This window comes from Idiotropiscis lumnitzeri, chromosome 15, assembly GCF_059441095.1.
Source record: "Idiotropiscis lumnitzeri isolate Australia: NSW breed Sydney's pygmy pipehorse chromosome 15, RoL_Ilum_1.0, whole genome shotgun sequence".
Classification (NCBI taxonomy): Eukaryota; Metazoa; Chordata; class Actinopteri; order Syngnathiformes; family Syngnathidae; genus Idiotropiscis; species Idiotropiscis lumnitzeri.
Window position 1 is genome coordinate 2,349,044 of NC_142405.1, and position 18,591 is coordinate 2,367,634.

At 43.2% G+C, this 18,591-nt stretch overlaps 3 protein-coding genes across 4 annotated transcripts in view; 2 read left to right on the top strand and 1 right to left on the bottom strand.

Moving 5' to 3' along the window:
* Window positions 1–6,944, bottom strand: part of LOC148322134 (uncharacterized) — a 47,592-nt gene extending 40,648 nt beyond the window's left edge. The window contains exon 1 of the mRNA XM_088317181.1: window positions 6,804–6,944. The gene's annotated coding sequence lies outside the window, so the exon portion shown is untranslated. The remainder of the gene's footprint in view (window positions 1–6,803) is intronic.
* Window positions 1,488–11,009, top strand: LOC148322135 (adhesion G protein-coupled receptor E3-like). The gene is made up of 19 exons (XM_088317180.1): window positions 1,488–1,637; window positions 3,740–3,820; window positions 4,226–4,384; window positions 4,477–4,599; window positions 5,027–5,173; window positions 5,512–5,637; window positions 5,716–5,759; window positions 5,833–5,937; window positions 6,067–6,220; window positions 7,543–7,665; window positions 7,747–7,937; window positions 8,023–8,187; window positions 8,308–8,502; window positions 8,635–8,852; window positions 8,934–8,994; window positions 9,128–9,219; window positions 9,312–9,480; window positions 9,575–9,667; window positions 10,462–11,009. Exons 1-19 carry the CDS (start codon window positions 1,607–1,609, stop codon window positions 10,501–10,503), a joined length of 2,319 nt encoding a protein of 772 aa, XP_088173306.1. The 5' UTR covers window positions 1,488–1,606; the 3' UTR covers window positions 10,504–11,009.
* Window positions 11,010–11,694: 685 nt separating this feature from the next.
* Window positions 11,695–17,890, top strand: slc27a1a (solute carrier family 27 member 1a). Of its 2 annotated transcripts, none has more exons than XM_088316878.1 (13): window positions 11,695–11,863; window positions 13,506–13,673; window positions 14,132–14,526; window positions 14,623–14,790; window positions 15,472–15,541; window positions 15,610–15,701; window positions 15,805–15,914; window positions 16,056–16,265; window positions 16,333–16,459; window positions 16,537–16,674; window positions 16,779–16,943; window positions 17,401–17,547; window positions 17,619–17,890. In XM_088316878.1, the coding sequence occupies exons 2-13, from the start codon at window positions 13,507–13,509 to the stop codon at window positions 17,774–17,776; spliced, it is 1,947 nt and encodes a 648-aa protein (XP_088173004.1). In that variant the 5' UTR covers window positions 11,695–11,863; window position 13,506; the 3' UTR covers window positions 17,777–17,890. The 2 variants fall into 2 exon arrangements, with proteins under 2 accessions (XP_088173004.1, XP_088173005.1); XM_088316879.1 differs by lacking the exon at window positions 11,695–11,863 and adding an exon at window positions 12,806–13,208.
* The last annotated feature ends 701 nt before the right edge of the window (window positions 17,891–18,591 follow it).

Sequence of the window (18,591 nt, forward strand, 5' to 3'; positions counted from 1 at the left end):
GGAGAACAACCGTCTATCACGCTCACGCCAAAAGTGACCAGCCAGCTCGGCGGGTGAGCGTCTGGACGCGGAGTCGTGGCCTCCAGATGGCCTTGTCACTCGGTGCTGGAGTTGAGAAAAGACGCAGGTTGGTGTGTGTTGCTTCGTGGACTCCACTTTCACAACAACAGGACTGCAAAGTGCCAATGAGTTTCACGTTCGCAGTCCTGACCTGAAGAAGAAGGCAAACTCTCCCAAGAAGGTACAAATGGAGAAGTAGAAGAACATACTGTTCCTCTCTTGAGTCAGAAGGTTCCTCTTTGATTCATGTCACCCCTTAAACATATCAAGCAAACTGCATTGTGGGTAATCCTCCAAAAAATGATTCATTACAAAACAAACAAAAAAAATGGAAAAGTTCATCAATCAAGAAAGTTCTAGATCCTATCCATGGCTTAATCATCTTAGCTACTTGTTGCTTTAAGCAGATTTTAGAGAATTCAACGATAACTTCCACATATGAAAAAAATTCAATCATCCAATAGGCTCTTTTAATGGCAAATTAGTTCGGACAAATGCCTAAAAACAAAATCAAAGTGCTGCTGTTTTATTAGACAAAGTTAAGTAAGGCCTGTGTGAAGCAACTCACTTCAACATAGTTGCAATGCATCAAGATGCCACAAGAGAGTGCCAAAGCGCTACTTAAACTTTAGACATGGCTTTGGCTGGAGCAGAAATAAAAGCAAATTGGTGATTTTTTTTCACCATATAAAAAGTATAGGCTCCTTCCAAAAGCAGCACTTTACCAACTTGCTTTGCATTCACCATCAAATTTTTATTATAAACTCTTATCGCTGGGATCTACGAAAGCTTTGGCCACATAGTCTCACACAGGCTGAGGTCTGTGGAACTCGAATATCCACTGAAAATAACTGTTGCAAGGATGAATTGAGGTGGAAAAAAAAACATATTTCCAGAAGTCCACTAAAAGTGTTTGAAAATATTATAAAGTTTTTGGAGGGTCTGTGCAGTTTTGGTGCGGCCCCCTTTTCACAGCAAATGCATTTTAGCACTCCCCGACCACTTTAATCTGATTCAGACTCCTGCCCCCAAAGTCACCTCTGCGTGATTTGTGTGTTATGGTTCTCCACATTTCGATTAAGATATTCTCCAGGGAGAAACCGAATGAGAAAATGTTTGGAAAATAAAAGAAGGGAAGTTCAACATTGGGCACCATTGTTTCACCGTCTCCGTTTGTCGCCGTCAGACGCTGAAGCCGTTTATATGTCACCATCATAGTTAAACCGTGTCTCCGTAATAACGCTGTCAGTGGGAGGGTGAAGCATCATATTGGGCCACATGAAACAATGACAGGTCGCAGAGTCCAAACAGCTCATGACCCCCCCCGGAACAGAAAATTACAGTGTAGAAGGACGTGAGAGGCTGACGTGATGGTGTGTACCAATGCAAAAAAAAAACATCACATCCACTCACACACCCCACTTTCTCACTCCACCCACACATGCGCGTCGTCGTACTCCCTCGCAAGCTTTTATGTCCGAGCCCGAAACGCAGACGATGATTCTAAAGAGAGAGTAGAGAAGTTGAGAGCGACTTTCTGGTCACCATGGAAGGGTGGATCAAACTTCTGCTTCTGGGTGAGTCAAATCTATTCTCTCTCACAGAAGCTTGCATGGAAAATCGTCTGGACTTCGGCCGTGCTCAAAACAGTTTAAGTGGAAATGTTCATGTCTGCAGGGAAAGCCTTCATTCATTTACTGGGAAATGCGTTCTTACAATCCTGGGAATTTACCACGTTACGATCAGACAAATCTCTTTGTTTTTACTTATCTGCTTTCCTTGCGTGTTTATCTTGATGATCATCGCTTTCGTAACGATTGGCTCGGCAAAGTCATTTGGTTTTACTGCCCCGTGATGAGCTTGTCAGAGTGTTTCTGAATTCTACATGTGCAAAAGTGTTGGGACGCATGATGACGTCAGGATGTAAAAACAAAGAAATTAAACCGTTGGACGGTAACAATATTGGCCAGAAATGTGGGAAAATGTGTTGTGGTCTGACGAGACAAAGTCTGAATCTTTGGGCCATAATTCCAAAAGGGATGTTTGGGGTGTTCAAAACGGCTTCTGCTAGAAAGCAGAAGAAACAAAAATTAGCATCTTGTTGAGGGTCACCAATCATGGAGGGGATGTCGAAATTGCCAGAACAAGACCAAAGATTTGTCTATTAATGAAATGAGTAATCTAAATTACGTGCAGGAAAACGCGACACAAAATACACAACGCAGCAGTTCCGTTTACATTGTCGCTCTTCCCACATTTTAGGGGAGACAACTTCCTTCCATCCTTCCATTTCATGCCAGTGCTTATTTTCCAGAACAGCCATCTGGAAAACTAGCATTTTGCCCAAGCCTGTCAGCTCGCAAACTAGCTGGTTAGCGCCTCTCGTTGAGTCGTGTCAAACTTCGTCACGAACCAGTGGGCGATATTCCAGCCACTGGACGCTTAAGGGTGATAAATTTCCACAAAATTCACCACGCTGCCCCCTTTAGTTAGAGTCCAACTCAATGGCGATATGTTATCAAAACAAAAAAAAACAAAAGGGAAGTGGGAGGTGTGACTCTGCTTTCCATCCAACAACTCCCTATCTCGTCTACACAACGCACAGAGAGGGCTCTCTGTTCTGCTTTTTTTTTTCATTTATATACTATGACCTCATCGCATGCAGAATCCGCCAGATAGCGGCTGCAACCCCACGGGGGACAAAACAAAACGGACTTTATTTTGGGGAGATGCCGAAAGTAACAACGCCCAGCCCTGCAAAAATTTCATGACATCATGTCACTTGGAAACAAACGCAAAACGGCAGTGGTGGGCCGTCAAGGCCTTCAAGACTTTCTCTGCTGGCCTCACATAATCAAGAAATCATGATCGTATTCTTCGCTTTGGTGTCACATTATATGCGCGTGTTGAATTTTTTGGTGAGAGTTGTTATCCAATCAGAATTCAGATAGCTCGTGTTGCCAGGCAGATTTCTGTCATACATTTGGTGCAAACACCACAACAATAAGAAGTCCTGCGTGAGAATGATCATCTTCCTAAATGGAGAATTCTGACTTCACTTCTGGTCGGCGAGCTCATTACTAGCAGCGGAGTGTTTTATTTTTAATATTATTTTTAAACTGACAGTAAAGTGTTTGATTTACAGCAGGCGTTTTAACGTTTAAACGGCATTTGTAAATGTTTCCGAAAAAGTGGTAATACATGTTTAAACAGGCCCGCTTCTTTTGAGGCTGAGTGTGGCTTCGTTTTTATGGAGGAAAAGCGGCGTAATTGGCCTCCGTCTCCTCCGTCTGCAGATACTTGATGTTCATCTGCTGCGCTTTCGACAACCACAGAGGACTGAGTGTGCAACGTGAGCAGAGGATGTAACGTTTTATGCATATACCGCTGCAGCCGCAGTGCCAGCCGAGGTTTCCTCGCCCATAGGAAGTCCCCGCGCGGGCTCGCGAATGAGTGATGGCGCGCACGGCGTGTCTGGGAACAATCTGAGGAAACGAGGGTGGAGAAATGAGGGCATTTGCCTTTTTGACAAAGAATCTGGCACACTAATCCATGTCAAATGTATCGTTTGACATCAACGTGGGCGCGTTTACGAGTTGATTGAGCGAACCGAAAGAAGATGAAGTGAGGAGGTGATGAAAAGGATAATGACAGCCATTTCTCATCTTTTCCCTTTCAGTTCTGTACCTGTCGGCCATCTTGGCGCTGTCAGAAGCCGCGTGTGCCAAGGGATTTAATTTGGTGAAAGGCGAATGCATTGGTATGAATACATTTTTTTCTATTTTTTTTTTTAGAAGAAAAAAAAATAAAACAGGTGTGTGGTTCCTTATAAAACATAACACATAAACAGTTCTTCTATTTTATTTTTACGTGTTGGGAATTCTTCCAAGCAAGTGATAAGCGAGTCAAGAGACATTTTTTTTGCACGATTGCTCATCATCAACGCAACAGTTCACACATAGCCATCATTTTTGCAATTTTCTTTTTGTGCGATATGATGTTTTAATTGAGTTCTAGGGCAGAAATTAAGCCCAATGAAATCTGCCTAGCAACAAGTGACCAATGACAAGCATCTTAATTGTTTTCTTATATTGTTATTTTTTTTTTCATATGAAAGACCTCTAATTGTTGTTTAAGTCATTTACTAATGAATGTTTCCCCAAAGATGAAGACGAGTGTGAGTCGTTTGGCCACAAGAATCTATGTGGAAAGAATGCACATTGTTACAACACCAATGGCAGCTTCTACTGCATGTGTAACGATGGTTTTCAAACCAATAAAAAGTCCAAGACGTTTACTGGGACATCATCTTTAACATGTATCGGTAAATCATCTCGTCAAAGATACACATATATTTCAAATGAGTTTTACAGCTCGTCTCAGCGTTCATTCTTGTTTATTTATTTTTGCCTTCAGATATAAATGAATGTTTGGAGAACAAAGAAATTTGTGGATCGCGACCTTGTATTAACACCAGTCCAATGTACAAGTGTGGTTGCAATGAAGGATACGTTGCCAATCTCAATTCGGACTGTGTCGGTAAGCTGCACTGATTTTTATTGATCTATTTCATTTTTGGTTTGTTTGTTTTTGGGCCGGTTTGAAAAGTTTATAATGAATTACACCTGCACAACACGAGAGATGCATAAAAAAAAAAAAAAAACATTTCATTTTAAAAAGTGACCGGCTTCTCTCCGTTACATTGGACTCTTGACGCATGTCAAGATGCTAATTGTCTCGGTCGCATTACGCTAATATCAAATCCGCAAGCTAGCAAAACGAGTAAAAAAAAAAAAAAAAAACAGCCCACGTACAAAGTCCGCTGTGCATTTTGTGCAGGTGTGCCTAATGTTTTGGCCATTTAGCATGTACAATAGGCTGCAGCACTTAATTGGACGTGAAGTTTGCCACGCGGATGACTTTGCTGTTTCGAGATTGACGATGTTTGTCTACGTACGCTCTATAGATGTGAACGAGTGCCTGGAGGAAAATATCTGCGGGCCTAATGCGAAGTGCATCAACAAGGCTGGCAGTTATTACTGCGTCTGCAACGACGGCTTTGCAATCAAGTCCGGCAGAAACAACTTCACGTTACCTCGAGAGCTCTGTGAAGGTCAGCAACGTCACGCGGCCGCTGAGTGTGTCGCCCGAGACAAATGTTACTCTCTACAACCGTGTTTCACACCCAAATTTTACGTTACAAAAAAAGTTTATGCAAGCCACTCAACAGAAATGTCACAAAAAGTGGATACACTGTTGAATTATGCATCTTCTGTCAAACAGTGGCGGTGCATTTAATGCTCATTTTTATTCTAACAAAACAGCTCTGTTGGCCGTAACCGATCACAACACCGGGGAACGGATCACCGCCGCTCTCTCTCTCTTTATCGCACACGCCTCCCGTCCAGTGAGATATTGATATTTTGACATTCAGATTTTTCTTTTCTGCAGCTGTATGTTCGATTAATGAGACAAACCATTGTGGGAATGGAACCTGCCACATAGGAGCCAGAGGCCCTTACTGTGCGTGCCAAGCAGGGTTTACCAATTACGGAAACAAAGCCGCACGTTGCACGGGTAGGATGTTTTGTTCCCCCCTCCAGCATCCTTGTTCAGTTCAGGAAAATGTATTGAATAAAACTCCTTTTTCTTCAGTGTTAGACTGCGATGCGTTCAAAGACACCGAGGATCTGATAGAGGTAACTTCACCGCAAGCACTGGACTTCAAAAGCTCTCCTTGGGTTAAATTCTCCAAAAATGATTCCTGTTTAGAATGTCAGCATTGCACATGATCTGATGACGCAGCTGAAAAGACCATGTGTGGACCCGACTGGGGTTGAGGAGCCGGAAGACTTGGATGACCCGGACCTGCTTTTGGTAGTTCTGCTCTGAACTTTGCATTGAAAGTTGCAAAGAAATCCTGGTTTTGGAGGGTGGTTAAACACAAAAAACATCAAAAGCAGAACTCAATTCTAACAAAAGTGTTATTTTTTTCCCCCCTCACAGAGACTTTTGGCAGTCATTGACCTCCTCTTGTCCACTCATGTCCTTAACGACAACAAGAAGGTCTCCATTTTTCTGGACTTAGTGGAGAGTGCGTTGAGACTGATGGGACCTTTAGTAGAAGCCGGCAGAGTAAGGAGATCATCCGACTACGCAGGTAAAAATACTTTCCAGCAACTTGATGATCATTCAAGATTCAGTAGGAAATTGGATCAAAAGTTTGACAATACTACTTTGCCACAACAGAAGTGTAGCACATATATGGGTGAAACTGCTGCACTTCCATTCCAGGCCTGTCGGTAGTAGTAATGCGCTTTATAAAGTAGCAAAGCAATCTTTGGTCTCCCTGATGGACTTTCATTTGATTTTGTACCAAAATTGTTGGGGAAACGTGAGCGTCCCAAATATATGACTGTAAACAAATGAATCAGCGAAACAACAATACAACAGCACCATCTAGGGGCCACACAAAGAACAACATTCCGAGACGATGGGAAAGAACGACACATATGCAGTGCGGATTAATCACTCCTTCGTCAATGTAGCAAGGTGGCGGCAACCGTCACGACACTCGGAGACAACGCATCATCCGATATGAGAGGAATCCATGCCCCTCAAGCCACATATTAATGACTACGAACGGCCGAAGCCTAATGCTAGCGGGCTAATGTGGCTAACTGATTCACGAACACACAAACCATATTTAACTTAACAATATGAGAAGACTTAAATGTACTTACGTTATTGTCATCAACTCAAGGCTTAAATCAGCATCAATGAGGTGAAAAATAAGGATTAATTTGCTAGTAGGTTAATATTGATCAGGACTGCAAAGGATGCACCTGACTTAAACCGGAAACAAGAAAATGCATACAACAACGCGAGAGAACAATGCGCGAACGTGATCTCACGAGAACCAAATTAAACTGAGCCTTTACTACAAAAATGAAATGGGCTCACTTTTCTTTCATTATAAACTAACTGGCTAAGCAACAATTATTATTATTATTATTATTATTATTATTATTATTATTATTATTAATATTATTATTATTATTTCACTTCTTGGATTTAACTTTATTTCCTCTGATAGCAGACAAGAAATATCTGTAGTAAAAATTTCCACCATGTTTTTCTACAAGCATGACTTGCCTCATCTTCGGAATTATGTAACATGTGTGTAAAAAATTTACTGAATAAATTAACATTGAACACAATATAAAATGAGCAATCGAACGGTTTGGCTGGACTGATCTATTGCCGGATGAGTAACCACACACCCTCCGGCTCTCTCAAAATATTATCAGCTTGCAAGCGCATACCTCGGGTCAAACGTTTCCAATATGTAATAATGTTTCTCCTTTTCCACAAAATAAATGTGCACCTTTGGCAATTTTCAAGCCAATTGACCCGTCATTTCCTTCCACCTTTCTTGTCATTCGAAAAACATTTTGCTCTGTTGCCTGTATTTGTTTTCAGAACTGGATCTGCTTACCCACAAAGAAGCCATGCCACCGCAGGGAGTCGTGACGCTATCAACAAAGCCAGTCAAGTTGAATATCCACTTGGAAGCCGTTTCTGGAGATCCTTCGCAGTACCTAGGTGGTGTTCACAACTTCCACCAATGATCGCGTCCATTACGACGCCGGCTTGATTGTTGCGTTTATGTTGCGACTGTTACAGGCTTCGCTAGCGTGTCTTTGCTCAGCTACGTAAACCTGGAAAATATCACGGGTGGCTTCTACAGTGGGATGAATGCGCAGGCCAACGAAAGCTTCGTCATCAATTCCAAAGTGGTGACCATCTCCGTCACCAACACAGACACCAGTCACCTGGAAAAGCCAGTCGACATAACTTTTAGCCACCTGAAACAGGTAACTAGCAACCCATCGGGTGCATGCGAATTTTAGATGCGTTCATACTTTGCACTGCACATTTAACCGTATTGTTTTTGTCCAGGTAAACGGGTCTCGCCACGTGTGCGTGTTCTGGAACGCTTCCAATGGCAAAGGGAGCTGGTCTCCCGACGGCTGCACGGCGGTGAAGTCCAACTCTGACTTCACCGTGTGCTCCTGCACTCACTTGAGCACCTTTGCGGTGCTCATGGCCCTCTACGAAATGGAGGTAGACACTCTCGCTGCATTCGGAATCACAGACAGTTAGCCATTTTGTAGTGGTGATTTTAGTTCGGGATTCCGATTCGGAACTACGCCTCTCTCTCAAGATGTCATCTTCTCTGGACAGGCGACGTTCGAGTTGCAGGTCATGACCTGGGTAGGAATGTCCCTGTCGCTTATTTGCCTCCTCGTCTGCATCCTGACCTTCTCGCTCATCCGCTCCATCCAAAGCCCTCGCACCACCATCCACTTGCACCTGTGCATCAGCCTCTTTGTCGCCGCCCTCATCTTTCTTGTTGGGATTTCGCGGACAGAGAACGAGGTGAGCGAACTTTCCTGTGCAGCTTGATTGGACTCCGCCTTTTCAAACTCCTGATAAGGATAAGCGCTCTAGAAAATGGAAGGCTGAGATGGAACTGACTTTTCCAAAACTGCTGCTGTGTCCATCGTTTAGAGTGCATGTGCATTGATCGCCGGCCTGCTGCAGTTTTTCTTCTTGGCCGCGTTCTGCTGGATGTGTCTGGAAGGCGTGCAGCTCTTTCGGATGGTCATCTTAGTGTTCAACACCAACTTCCGGACCCTCTATATGATGGCGGGCGGCTACGGTGTCCCGGCTGTGATCGTCGCCATCTCCGCTTCGTATAATCCCGAAGGATACGGCACCCGGAATTAGTGAGCGATATGATTTTCCCCATTCATCACCGGGTAACCTTGCGACCATCGGCTCACTTTTGAATTTGGAAATTTTTGCAGTTGTTGGTTGAATGTGAACTACATCTGGGTTTTTTTGGGCCCGGCTTTTGTCATCATTGCCGTAAGTATCGCAGCATTTTCACGAAACATTCGGAACTTCAATGTGTGAGGTTTGTTCATCAGTTAAATTTGTAGATTTGCACGCAAACAATATAAGCCCGTTTTCCAATAACATGCCTCCTGTTGCTTTCCAGATCAACATGATCTTCTTTCTCATCACGGTGTGGAAGTTGGCACAGAAATTCTCAAGTCTGAACCCTGACCTAAACACCTTACAAAAAATAAAGTCAGTCAGCAAGTGTAAATGGATTTAAAAATATTTCGAAGCTTCACTCGCTTGTCATTTCTCCCTCTGCGATCCTTTGCTGCCCCCTGCAGGGCGTTCATCATCACTGCAGTGGCCCAGCTGTGCGTGCTGGGCACCACGTGGATTTTTGGCTGCTTCCAATTTGAGAAGAGCACCATGGTGATGTCTTACCTGTTCACCATCTTCGCCAGCCTTCAGGGCCTCATGCTCTTTGTGATGCACTGTCTGTTCTCCAAGCAGGTCCCTCACGAAACGCACCAGTCAGATTGCACTCAAAAGTCAAATAAGAGCAACATTTCAACTTTTTTTCCAAACTTTGTGTTTTGGATTTTAGGTGAGGGACGAGTATGGGAAACTCCTGTCCAAATTTAGTGCACCGCCGAAGAAAAGCTACTCTGAATTCAGCTCGTTTTCCAGCAAACAGCTCGTGAGAACCGATTTTTAATTTTGTTTGTTTTTAAGGTGACTAAATGAAGTGATTGTTGAACTTTGCCCCCTCCATATTGGTAGACAAAAAAAAAGCTGCAAAATTTTCTGTGTAGAATAAATACTTCCGATTAAGACTTATTTGTACCAATTCACTAGTACTAGACGACATCTCTCAAATTATTTTCTAGAGGTAGAGTTTCCTTTGCAAAAAGGAAAAGAATTTATTATAATTCTTGGCGTCCCTTTATGCAAACGGTGATTTCCAACCACTCTGCAATCAGTTTGATTTAATTGATCTGAAAATAATTCACGTTATTTACGACTGCAAAGAATGTTTTTGGTTCATTTTTCTTTGCAAGAGCCTTGTCGTGACAAACAGAGCAATTAAATAATCGTATCGGACAAAAGGTGCAATTAATTTGCATTTCTGTTTGTGTCTATTCATACATCAGATTAATAGTTTGTGTTCAGCAAAACAATCCCTATGTATGAAAATTGAACAAAGTATTGTGTCAACTGCACTTACTGAAAAAATGCCATTAATAATTGAGTCAGATGTCTTAAAGTTACATAAATCAAAAATAAAATGCTGGGGGGGAAAAAGCACCGCTGTGGTCTGTTGCCTTTGTCGTAAATGACAAAACCCGATCCAGAGCGATAGATCACATGGAGGTGAAGCGTTTTCATCCTGCTGACAGAGCCGCCCAGCCTTTGCCGATAATGAACGAGCAATAAAGTTGTCGAGTAGTGACTGATTGGCTTGTCTCTTTTCTTCCTGTCATCCATCCCAAGGCGTCCAAGAGCAGCCAGGACACGGGAGAGTCGCACATCTGAGGAGACTTCATCGTCGCGTGGACTGCAGAAGCACTGGCCGGCCTTGATGAATGTGCCACAGCATTCTCAGCGACTGACACGGATATGTTAAGCAATCTGTGATGTCCTTTAAATTCAGTGTTCAGTTGGCTGCATTGAAAATTTTGATCCATTCGACTTCCCGAGCGATATGCACATTTTGCTGATTTCAAAGCGAAGACCTGTTCTGTCGGGTGCGACAATCCAGGTACTACCCCAAACAATCGAAAATGAAATATATTTATATATTTTTTGTTTCTGCATAGCATGTCGTGACCCCTAAAAATGGAGAAGAAATACTCGAGATGTGCACCATTTCTTTGTCTATGTTGCAATGGGAAACACCGTGTACTGTCTATTGTGTTTTCTTACCTCACCTGTCGCGAATAGATGTACTGTATATTTGTGTTTCCTTTGATAAACGACTTTATTTTCCAGGTATGAAAACATGATTCTTGCTTTCATTTGTGTACTTTTACACTGGTGGTTAAAAAATCCAAAATAAAAGAATTATATAGATTTTTTTAAAATTATTATTATTATTTTATATTGAATTTTTTATAACTAGATCTGAGAATGAATGATTATTCCTTATACACACATTTGTTAACATGTTGTGCTTTTAGTTCGTCTACAATGCTGTCAAGCAAGCTATGTTACACTAATCTTTTGGCTCTTCTCTATCTGTCATCATGGAAGCAAAATGTTTCCACATCTGACACTGTGCCTCTTTTTTTTTTTCATTATGAGCTGCAGAAAAGCATCAAAGTTTATGACCTAGGTCTTTCATACATACACAAACTCTCGTGAGTGACACTTTTTGAAAAGCGGAGAGCATTCTGGCTTGGCAGACGCACAGCCTGAAACGTGAAACGTTTAGTGTTTTCTAAAACGAAGCTTATTGCGATTCTATTTGGCTGTTTGTATTCTGCAGCTTTGTCACCTTGAACAAGAAAGGGGTGGAAAAAAAAATCGAACCTAAAACCACTGGCTTGTTTTCCAAGTAAATGGCTTAAAGTGTATCACGTAAACAATGTTGGCAGGGACACCCTCCAAAAAGAAAGCAACGCACATCAACTGTTTTAACTGTGCGGTGTGATTTTCACAAGTGTGATTGAACAGAAAAAACATTCTTGAGGTGGGGAACTCGTTAACCAGGTGGAACACGTCATACGATTCAGTTACAGAACTGCCCCATCTTGTTTTGAGAAAATTAGATCGGAAATGGAGCAATTTTTGTTCTCTTCAGTCGCCGGACACGAGACGACAGTGTACACTCATGTCCTACGTAGGACTCATTATTAGATTCTGGGCTTTGTTTTGTTGGGCCACAAGGGCACAGGTATGTTCCAAAATTGTCCGAGTGAATTGTTGAACGAGAAAATGTGAGCGTTTGTGCAAGCGATGTTGAAAATGTGGTGCAACAGGTTGTTATAACGCTGGTTTCCTGTGTTTGTGTTTGCTGGAGTCATTTCCTTGAAATGCCTGTGCTTCATAATTGCAGCATTAATGTTTTGATTTTGTTTGGATTCTGATTTTCTGATACTGATTCTTCCATGACATTATGGGCGCCGTGATTTTTTTAATTGACATTTCAGAGCCCCAAAAAAATCATCATACTTGGAGCTATAGCATTTAACTTTTCCAGTTTGTTTGTTTAAAACCGATGGCAAAACTCTAGGGCATTTTACCTGGCTAAATATGACATTTTGTCTACTTTTTCGGGGGAAGAATGTGCCACACTTAGAGCTATAGCATCTAATATAAAAATATTTTGTCATTTAATGCTGATTTAGGAGTGACCTTTGATAGAGGTTCACCCAAAATACAGAATAAAACAGTTGCTTATATTCCGTGATTGCCATATTAGTGTAAATTACTCTTATAAATGCGAGATTTTGTCTTTTTTTTAAGACGTTATTTTTACAACATTAACATCTAATGTGGACAATGAAATAAAACATTTTCACTTTGGATAATAATTAGTTCGCCAAAATACTACGTTTCATTACATTTCCTTAAAATGCGGTGATTTTTATATTCAGCAAGCATATACGCCAAAAGGCCAACATTTTTCAGAGGTTGTATTGCAGATTTACGTAACATTTCAGTATTTAGTAATCTGTGCCATTGGTACCATTCAGAATCGTCTGGAAAACGTGATTCGACGATAAAGGGCCGTTGATGATATAATCCAATAGGAACCAAGCATTGCTGTGATGAGCACCTTACTCAACCAATAGATAAGCTCCTTTACGTCGCGCTCACGCGACGCTGGGGCGGGGCTTGATCGGCGACGTCCCTGCTCAACATGGAGTACAGAGGGAAGAAGAAAAAAAACAGGACCACCCTCAAAACTTCCAAATGCTCAATTTGATGGAGTTTAACTTTGTGCATACAGAAACGACGGACTCCTTGTCGTAAAGGGTACATTTGGTTCCGAGCTTTTTACGTCGGGCGCCATTCGGAGTGTCAGTCAGATTTTTTTTTTGGTACTGCAAACACGCGTACCGGCGACATGCAAAAGTATCACAACTATTAAAAAGAAAAAAAAAATCACCGCCTGTAGGAAGAATATCGCTTATCGCTGTTTATCGGAAACCGTTAATCGTAGCCGTGACTCCACTCGGATAGGTTAGGTTAGGTGAGGGTTATTGGGTGAAAGGTTACTTGTCTGTTTACTTGAGGTAAGTTGAGTTGATGCTTCTGACTTGTTTTTTTTTTTCTGGCTAGGCTAACACACGTGACCTGCACGATATTACTACTGTGTTGTATAGTTGTGTTTTAACCTTGGGGAAAAAGGAAAAATGCATCCTAAAGTCAACATGAACTCATACAAGAGCTGTACATGTATAATTTATTCTTTATTCCTTGGTATTGTGTACATCTATCTATCTCTCCTTTTTATAACAATCTTTCTGTCAGTTTATGTATAATTCATCCCTCCATCTAATCTAATGTCATCTAATCTATCCGCTTTTCAGAATGCACAATGCAGCGAGTTTGTCAGCCTTTCTGGGCTCCATGGGGCTGCTTCGTCTTTTCGGGGTGTCCTGGCCCTGGACTGTGGTGGTGGGACTTGGGGTGTACCTGGGCACCAGCCGCTGGAAGTATTTCTATGTGGCGGCGCTGACCGCCAAGAGAGACATCACGTAAGTGGACTCATTCTTATTTCGCTTGTACAGTAGATATATGAGGTTGTGTAAGTAGTGGCGAGAGAACTGTATAAGATACAACCTACAGCCTCTAATCGACAATGTGTATTATTATAATATTATTACTACCTTCTATTTTGTCATTTATATATTATTTAAGTTTTCTAATTAATTTCAATGGCGAAACATTACCTCAGTTTGCCAATGTTTCATTTTACAAAAGGACCTACTGAACCAATTAGGTTTGTAATTTGAGGTTCCGCAGTCTATAAAGTAAATATAGAAGTTATTACTAGATTTATATCGGATATGATTGATGATCATTTGATCAAAACTTGCTGATTGGTGAGCGGCCCCAAAAATCCTGTTAAGTTTTCCTTGTGATGACGCTAAACAAAAATATCATCATCAAAGATCGACTGCATTCCCAATTCTTCATGTGTGCTCTTTCTCAGTGGCCTGTGCGTGCTACTAAGAGTCAAGCTCGCTCTGTGGCGCTACATGCGCGACGGAAGCAACGTCCTCACCATGTTTGCCCAGACGGTGAAACGTAACCCGAACAAGATTGCGCTGATCTACGAGGCCACGGGGGAATCGTGGACGTTCACCCAGCTGGACCAACTGTCCAACTCGGTGGCCAACTGGGCCAGAAGTCAGGGCTGGATCACTGGAGACGTGGTGGCCCTCTTCATGGAGAGTCGACCGTTGCAGGTGGCGCTCTGGCTGGGCTTGGCCAAGGTCGGCGTGGAAGCTGCTCTCATCAACTTTAACCTCCGCAAGGACTCCCTCCTGCACTGCGTCGGGGTGTCTCGGTCTCGGGCCGTCGTGTTTGGAGCCGAGCTTGCTGATGGTAAGGAATAAAAGAACGGTCCTTGACTTGAAAATAAGTCCTATGAAACCGACTAATTAGCGAGGGCTCCTTTTTCTTTTGCCCTTTGACCTGCAGCCATGTCAGAGATCAGCGCCTCGCTCAGTCAGTCCATGGTGAGGTTTTGTACCGGCGACCTCAGCAGTCATCACGGGGCCTACTTGGGTGCGACGCTCCTGGATCCAATTTTGGCGTCGACACCGAGGAACTCCCCTTTACCTTGCGTTGCGCATAAAGGCATGAACGGTTAGTAGCATATTGTCGCTTTTTGTCTTTCATTTTCTTATGGTATTGAATTAGGTCATTATTTAATAATGAATGCATCTTACTTTTGTTTTATATTTTATGTGTTTATATTTAATACTTTGTTAGTTTTTTCTATGACTACATTTTTACTTTATTTTAAAATATCTATAAATTTTTAATTACCTTACTACATACTTTTTTAAATATATATACAAATGTTTTTCTACATTTATATTTGATCCCGTATATTATGCATATTTTTAGAGATGAACTCCCCATGGACTGTGATGTTGGCAGATGACATTGCGATCTGCAGTGAGAGCAGGGAGCAAGTGGAGTGAACATTTAGAAAGGTGGAGACGTCCACAGAGGAATGAAGATTAGCCAGCAGAGCTTTATAAGACAGTGGTGAGGCCGGCCACGATGTACAGCGTAGACGCGTTGGCACTGAAGAGACGACAGGAAGCAGAACTCAACCCGACAGAGGTGGCGCTGTTGAGGTTCTCTTTAGGAGGGACCAGGTTGGATAGAGTTAGAAATGAGCTCACCACAGGGACAGTCAAGGTCAGACGTTTCGGAGACTTTCAGTGTTCAGTGTTTGGAGGGCGTCCGTTGTTGGTGCTCGTGTTCGTACTTGCGCTGGCGTGTAACTGGATGCCTCTGCTGTCGTCTACTCTGCAGACTGTTTGTTTTACATCTACACCTCTGGCACCACGGGACTACCCAAGGCTGCAATTGTCGTGCACAGTCGGTATGTTACCATTTACAAAAGTAGAATGTGTATCTGCAGACATCTGAGAGCAACTGTGTGTCCTACAGGTACTACCGAATCGCGGCTTTCGGCTACTATGCTTTTCGTATGCGCCCGGATGACGTCATCTATGACTGTCTTCCGCTCTATCACTCTGCAGGTTGATGAAATTGTTCTTTGTCCGCACTTTTTTTATCCCCCTCCGCCCCACCACCACCACCACTAGAGAGCGCAACTGAAGCGTGAACTTTCCTCTTTTCCAGGTAACATCATGGGTGTCGGCCAGAGTCTGATCAACGGACTCACTGTCGTCGTCAAGAAGAAATTCTCCGCGAGTCGTTTCTGGGACGATTGTATCAAGTACAACTGCACGGTTAGAGATTGACATTTAAAGGCGACGTCGTTACCTTACGATTAATTTTTATCTGAAATGAATCGATGGGATAATCAGGAGAATACTTCATATTCAAAATATCGGGCAGCTGCATTTCCAATTAATCAATTTCACTTGCAGGTGGTCCAGTATATCGGCGAAATTTGCCGCTACCTGCTGTCTCAGCCCGTGCGACCGTCCGAAAAGGCCCACAAGGTTCGCTTGGCGGTTGGAAACGGTCTGCGGCCAAGCGTGTGGGAAGCCTTCACCGAGCGCTTCAGCGTGGCGCAGATTGGCGAGTTCTACGGAGCGACCGAGTGCAACTGTAGCATCGCCAACTTGGACGGCAAGGTCAGCGTCCGGCCTTTTGGATTAGTTCGGAAAATGAAGGAAGGTAAGAAAGTTTTTCCATTTCTAGGTGGGTGCCTGTGGCTTCAACAGTCGCATTCTGCCCAACATTTACCCCATCCGTCTGGTCAAAGTGGATGAGAAGACCATGGAGCTGGTCCGGGATCGCCGTGGACTTTGTGTTCCTTGTCAACCTGGTGACGAAAACTTCTCTTCCCTCAATGTGGTCAATGACCTGAAAGGTACTCAGTGGACGCCCTCTTGTGTTTTCCAGGTGAGCCAGGGCTCCTGGTTGGTCGCATCAACCAACAGGATCCGCTGAGGCGCTTCGACGGCTACGTTAACCACGAAGCGAACAGCAAGAAAATTGCTCAAAACGTCTTCAAGAAGAACGACTCAGCCTATTTGTCCGGTTAGTTGGCACATTGGGTTTCTGTCAAAATACACTTAGCTTTGAGTGACAACATTATTTTTGAAGGTAACATAATGGCGTGGATCCGCCTGCGTCTCCCGTAGGTGACGTCTTGGTGATGGATGAATTAGGCTACATGTATTTCCGCGACCGTAGCGGCGACACCTTCCGCTGGCGGGGAGAGAACGTGTCCACCACGGAAGTGGAGGGCATACTGAGCAGCCTCTTGAATCAGACTGACGTGGCCGTGTACGGTGTAACGGTGCCGGGTAAGCACAACATTTGCCCTGCTTTATTGTAATATGTTCATATTCATATGTAAGATTTTTACTTTTTGTGTCGCACTTTATGTTGCAGCTGTGGTTGTTTTTAAAATGCACTATAAATTAAGTTAAGTATACGTCCGGTATAATGGCACATAATAATGACTGACGCCTCTATACCTCTAAAAAGTGTCAAAAGAAGACACACATTTTGGTGCAAGTGAGATGCTGGGTTGCCAGGAAAGGTAAAGCTGGGTGTCATCTGCGAAGCAATTAAAGAGAATCTTACTTTTCTGGAAAATGGAGAAAAGGTAGATGACAATAGCAGGGGCCCTACGACGGAGCCCTGCGGCACACCTGTAGTGATTGGAGAAGGGTTGTATGAACTTTGTGCGATCTTTTTGTTGAATTTGGGAAAAAAATTGAAAGGGTCACGTGAGCTTCTTCTGCGTTTCATGCTCAGGTGTTGAAGGGAAGGCGGGCATGGCCGCCATTGCTGACGTCGACGGCACATTCGACTGTGACGCATTCCTGCAGAAGGTCCAGGCGGCTCTTCCGCCGTACGCTCGGCCGGTGTTCCTAAGGCTGTCGCCGAGCGTCGACACCACGGGTAAACCACCTCCAACGAGTTCCTCATTCCTCAATCACGTCTCATATCGTTTCTTCCGCTTTCCTCCGTAGGTACCTTCAAAATCCAGAAAACCAGGCTGCAGAGGGAAGGCTACGACCCACGGCTCACCAGCGACCGGCTCTACTTCTTAAATGTGAAAATTGGCCGCTACGCGGTGATAGATGACGACCTCTTCGTTGCCATAAGGGAGGCCCGAGTGCATTTATGACATGGAAGTCTGGAATTTTCCCCGTCAGGGAACAGAGTTGACACGACGACTCACGAGGCAGCATTGTTACAGGTGATTCCTTTTGATTGTATTTAACACTGTAGGAGTAAGATGCCACTTCACGTGAGGGCGTTTATTACCTCTTCCACCTCACAGAGCCTTCGCCGCACATACTTGAGCGGCAACCTGACTAAGAAGGACAGTACGGTGGCTAGGTCAACTTTGCCGTAGGGAAGTAGCGAGATATTCTAGTAGGGCTAAACAATGCTATGAAGGAGGTTGCCAGGTCACATACTAATGTTTTTAATGCCGTGGATCAAAAAAAAAAAACTAATCCGTCTTACTGTACACACGACTCAAAAGCAACAATTGTTAACGTGCCTTACGTCCCCCCAAAAAAATATAAAAATCTTAATGGAGTTTTGTGCGAAAAAGGATTTTCAAAAAAATCTAATTTCATGTTACACATCTCAAACCTTTCGTGATATCATCAGCAGCTGATAAAGATTTAATATATATTGTACATCCTCCAGACGACAGTTTTTGTGTGAACTCCAATTAAAAATCCTATCCTAAAATATGCTTTGAGTTTTTCATGTTATTTATAGCAGTGATTCTCAAATTGCGATCCGTAGCTTGGTTTGCTGCAAAATAATTAATGTTATTTCATGCACCTTCCTACCTTACTTTGAGCCAGTGCTTCTCAAATAGTGGGGCGGGCCTCCCTGGGTGGGCGCGTGGGACCCTGGGAAACATGCTTTATTTCCCACCGTACCACAATAAAGTGTAATTGCACCTCCACTCCAGTAGTTGGC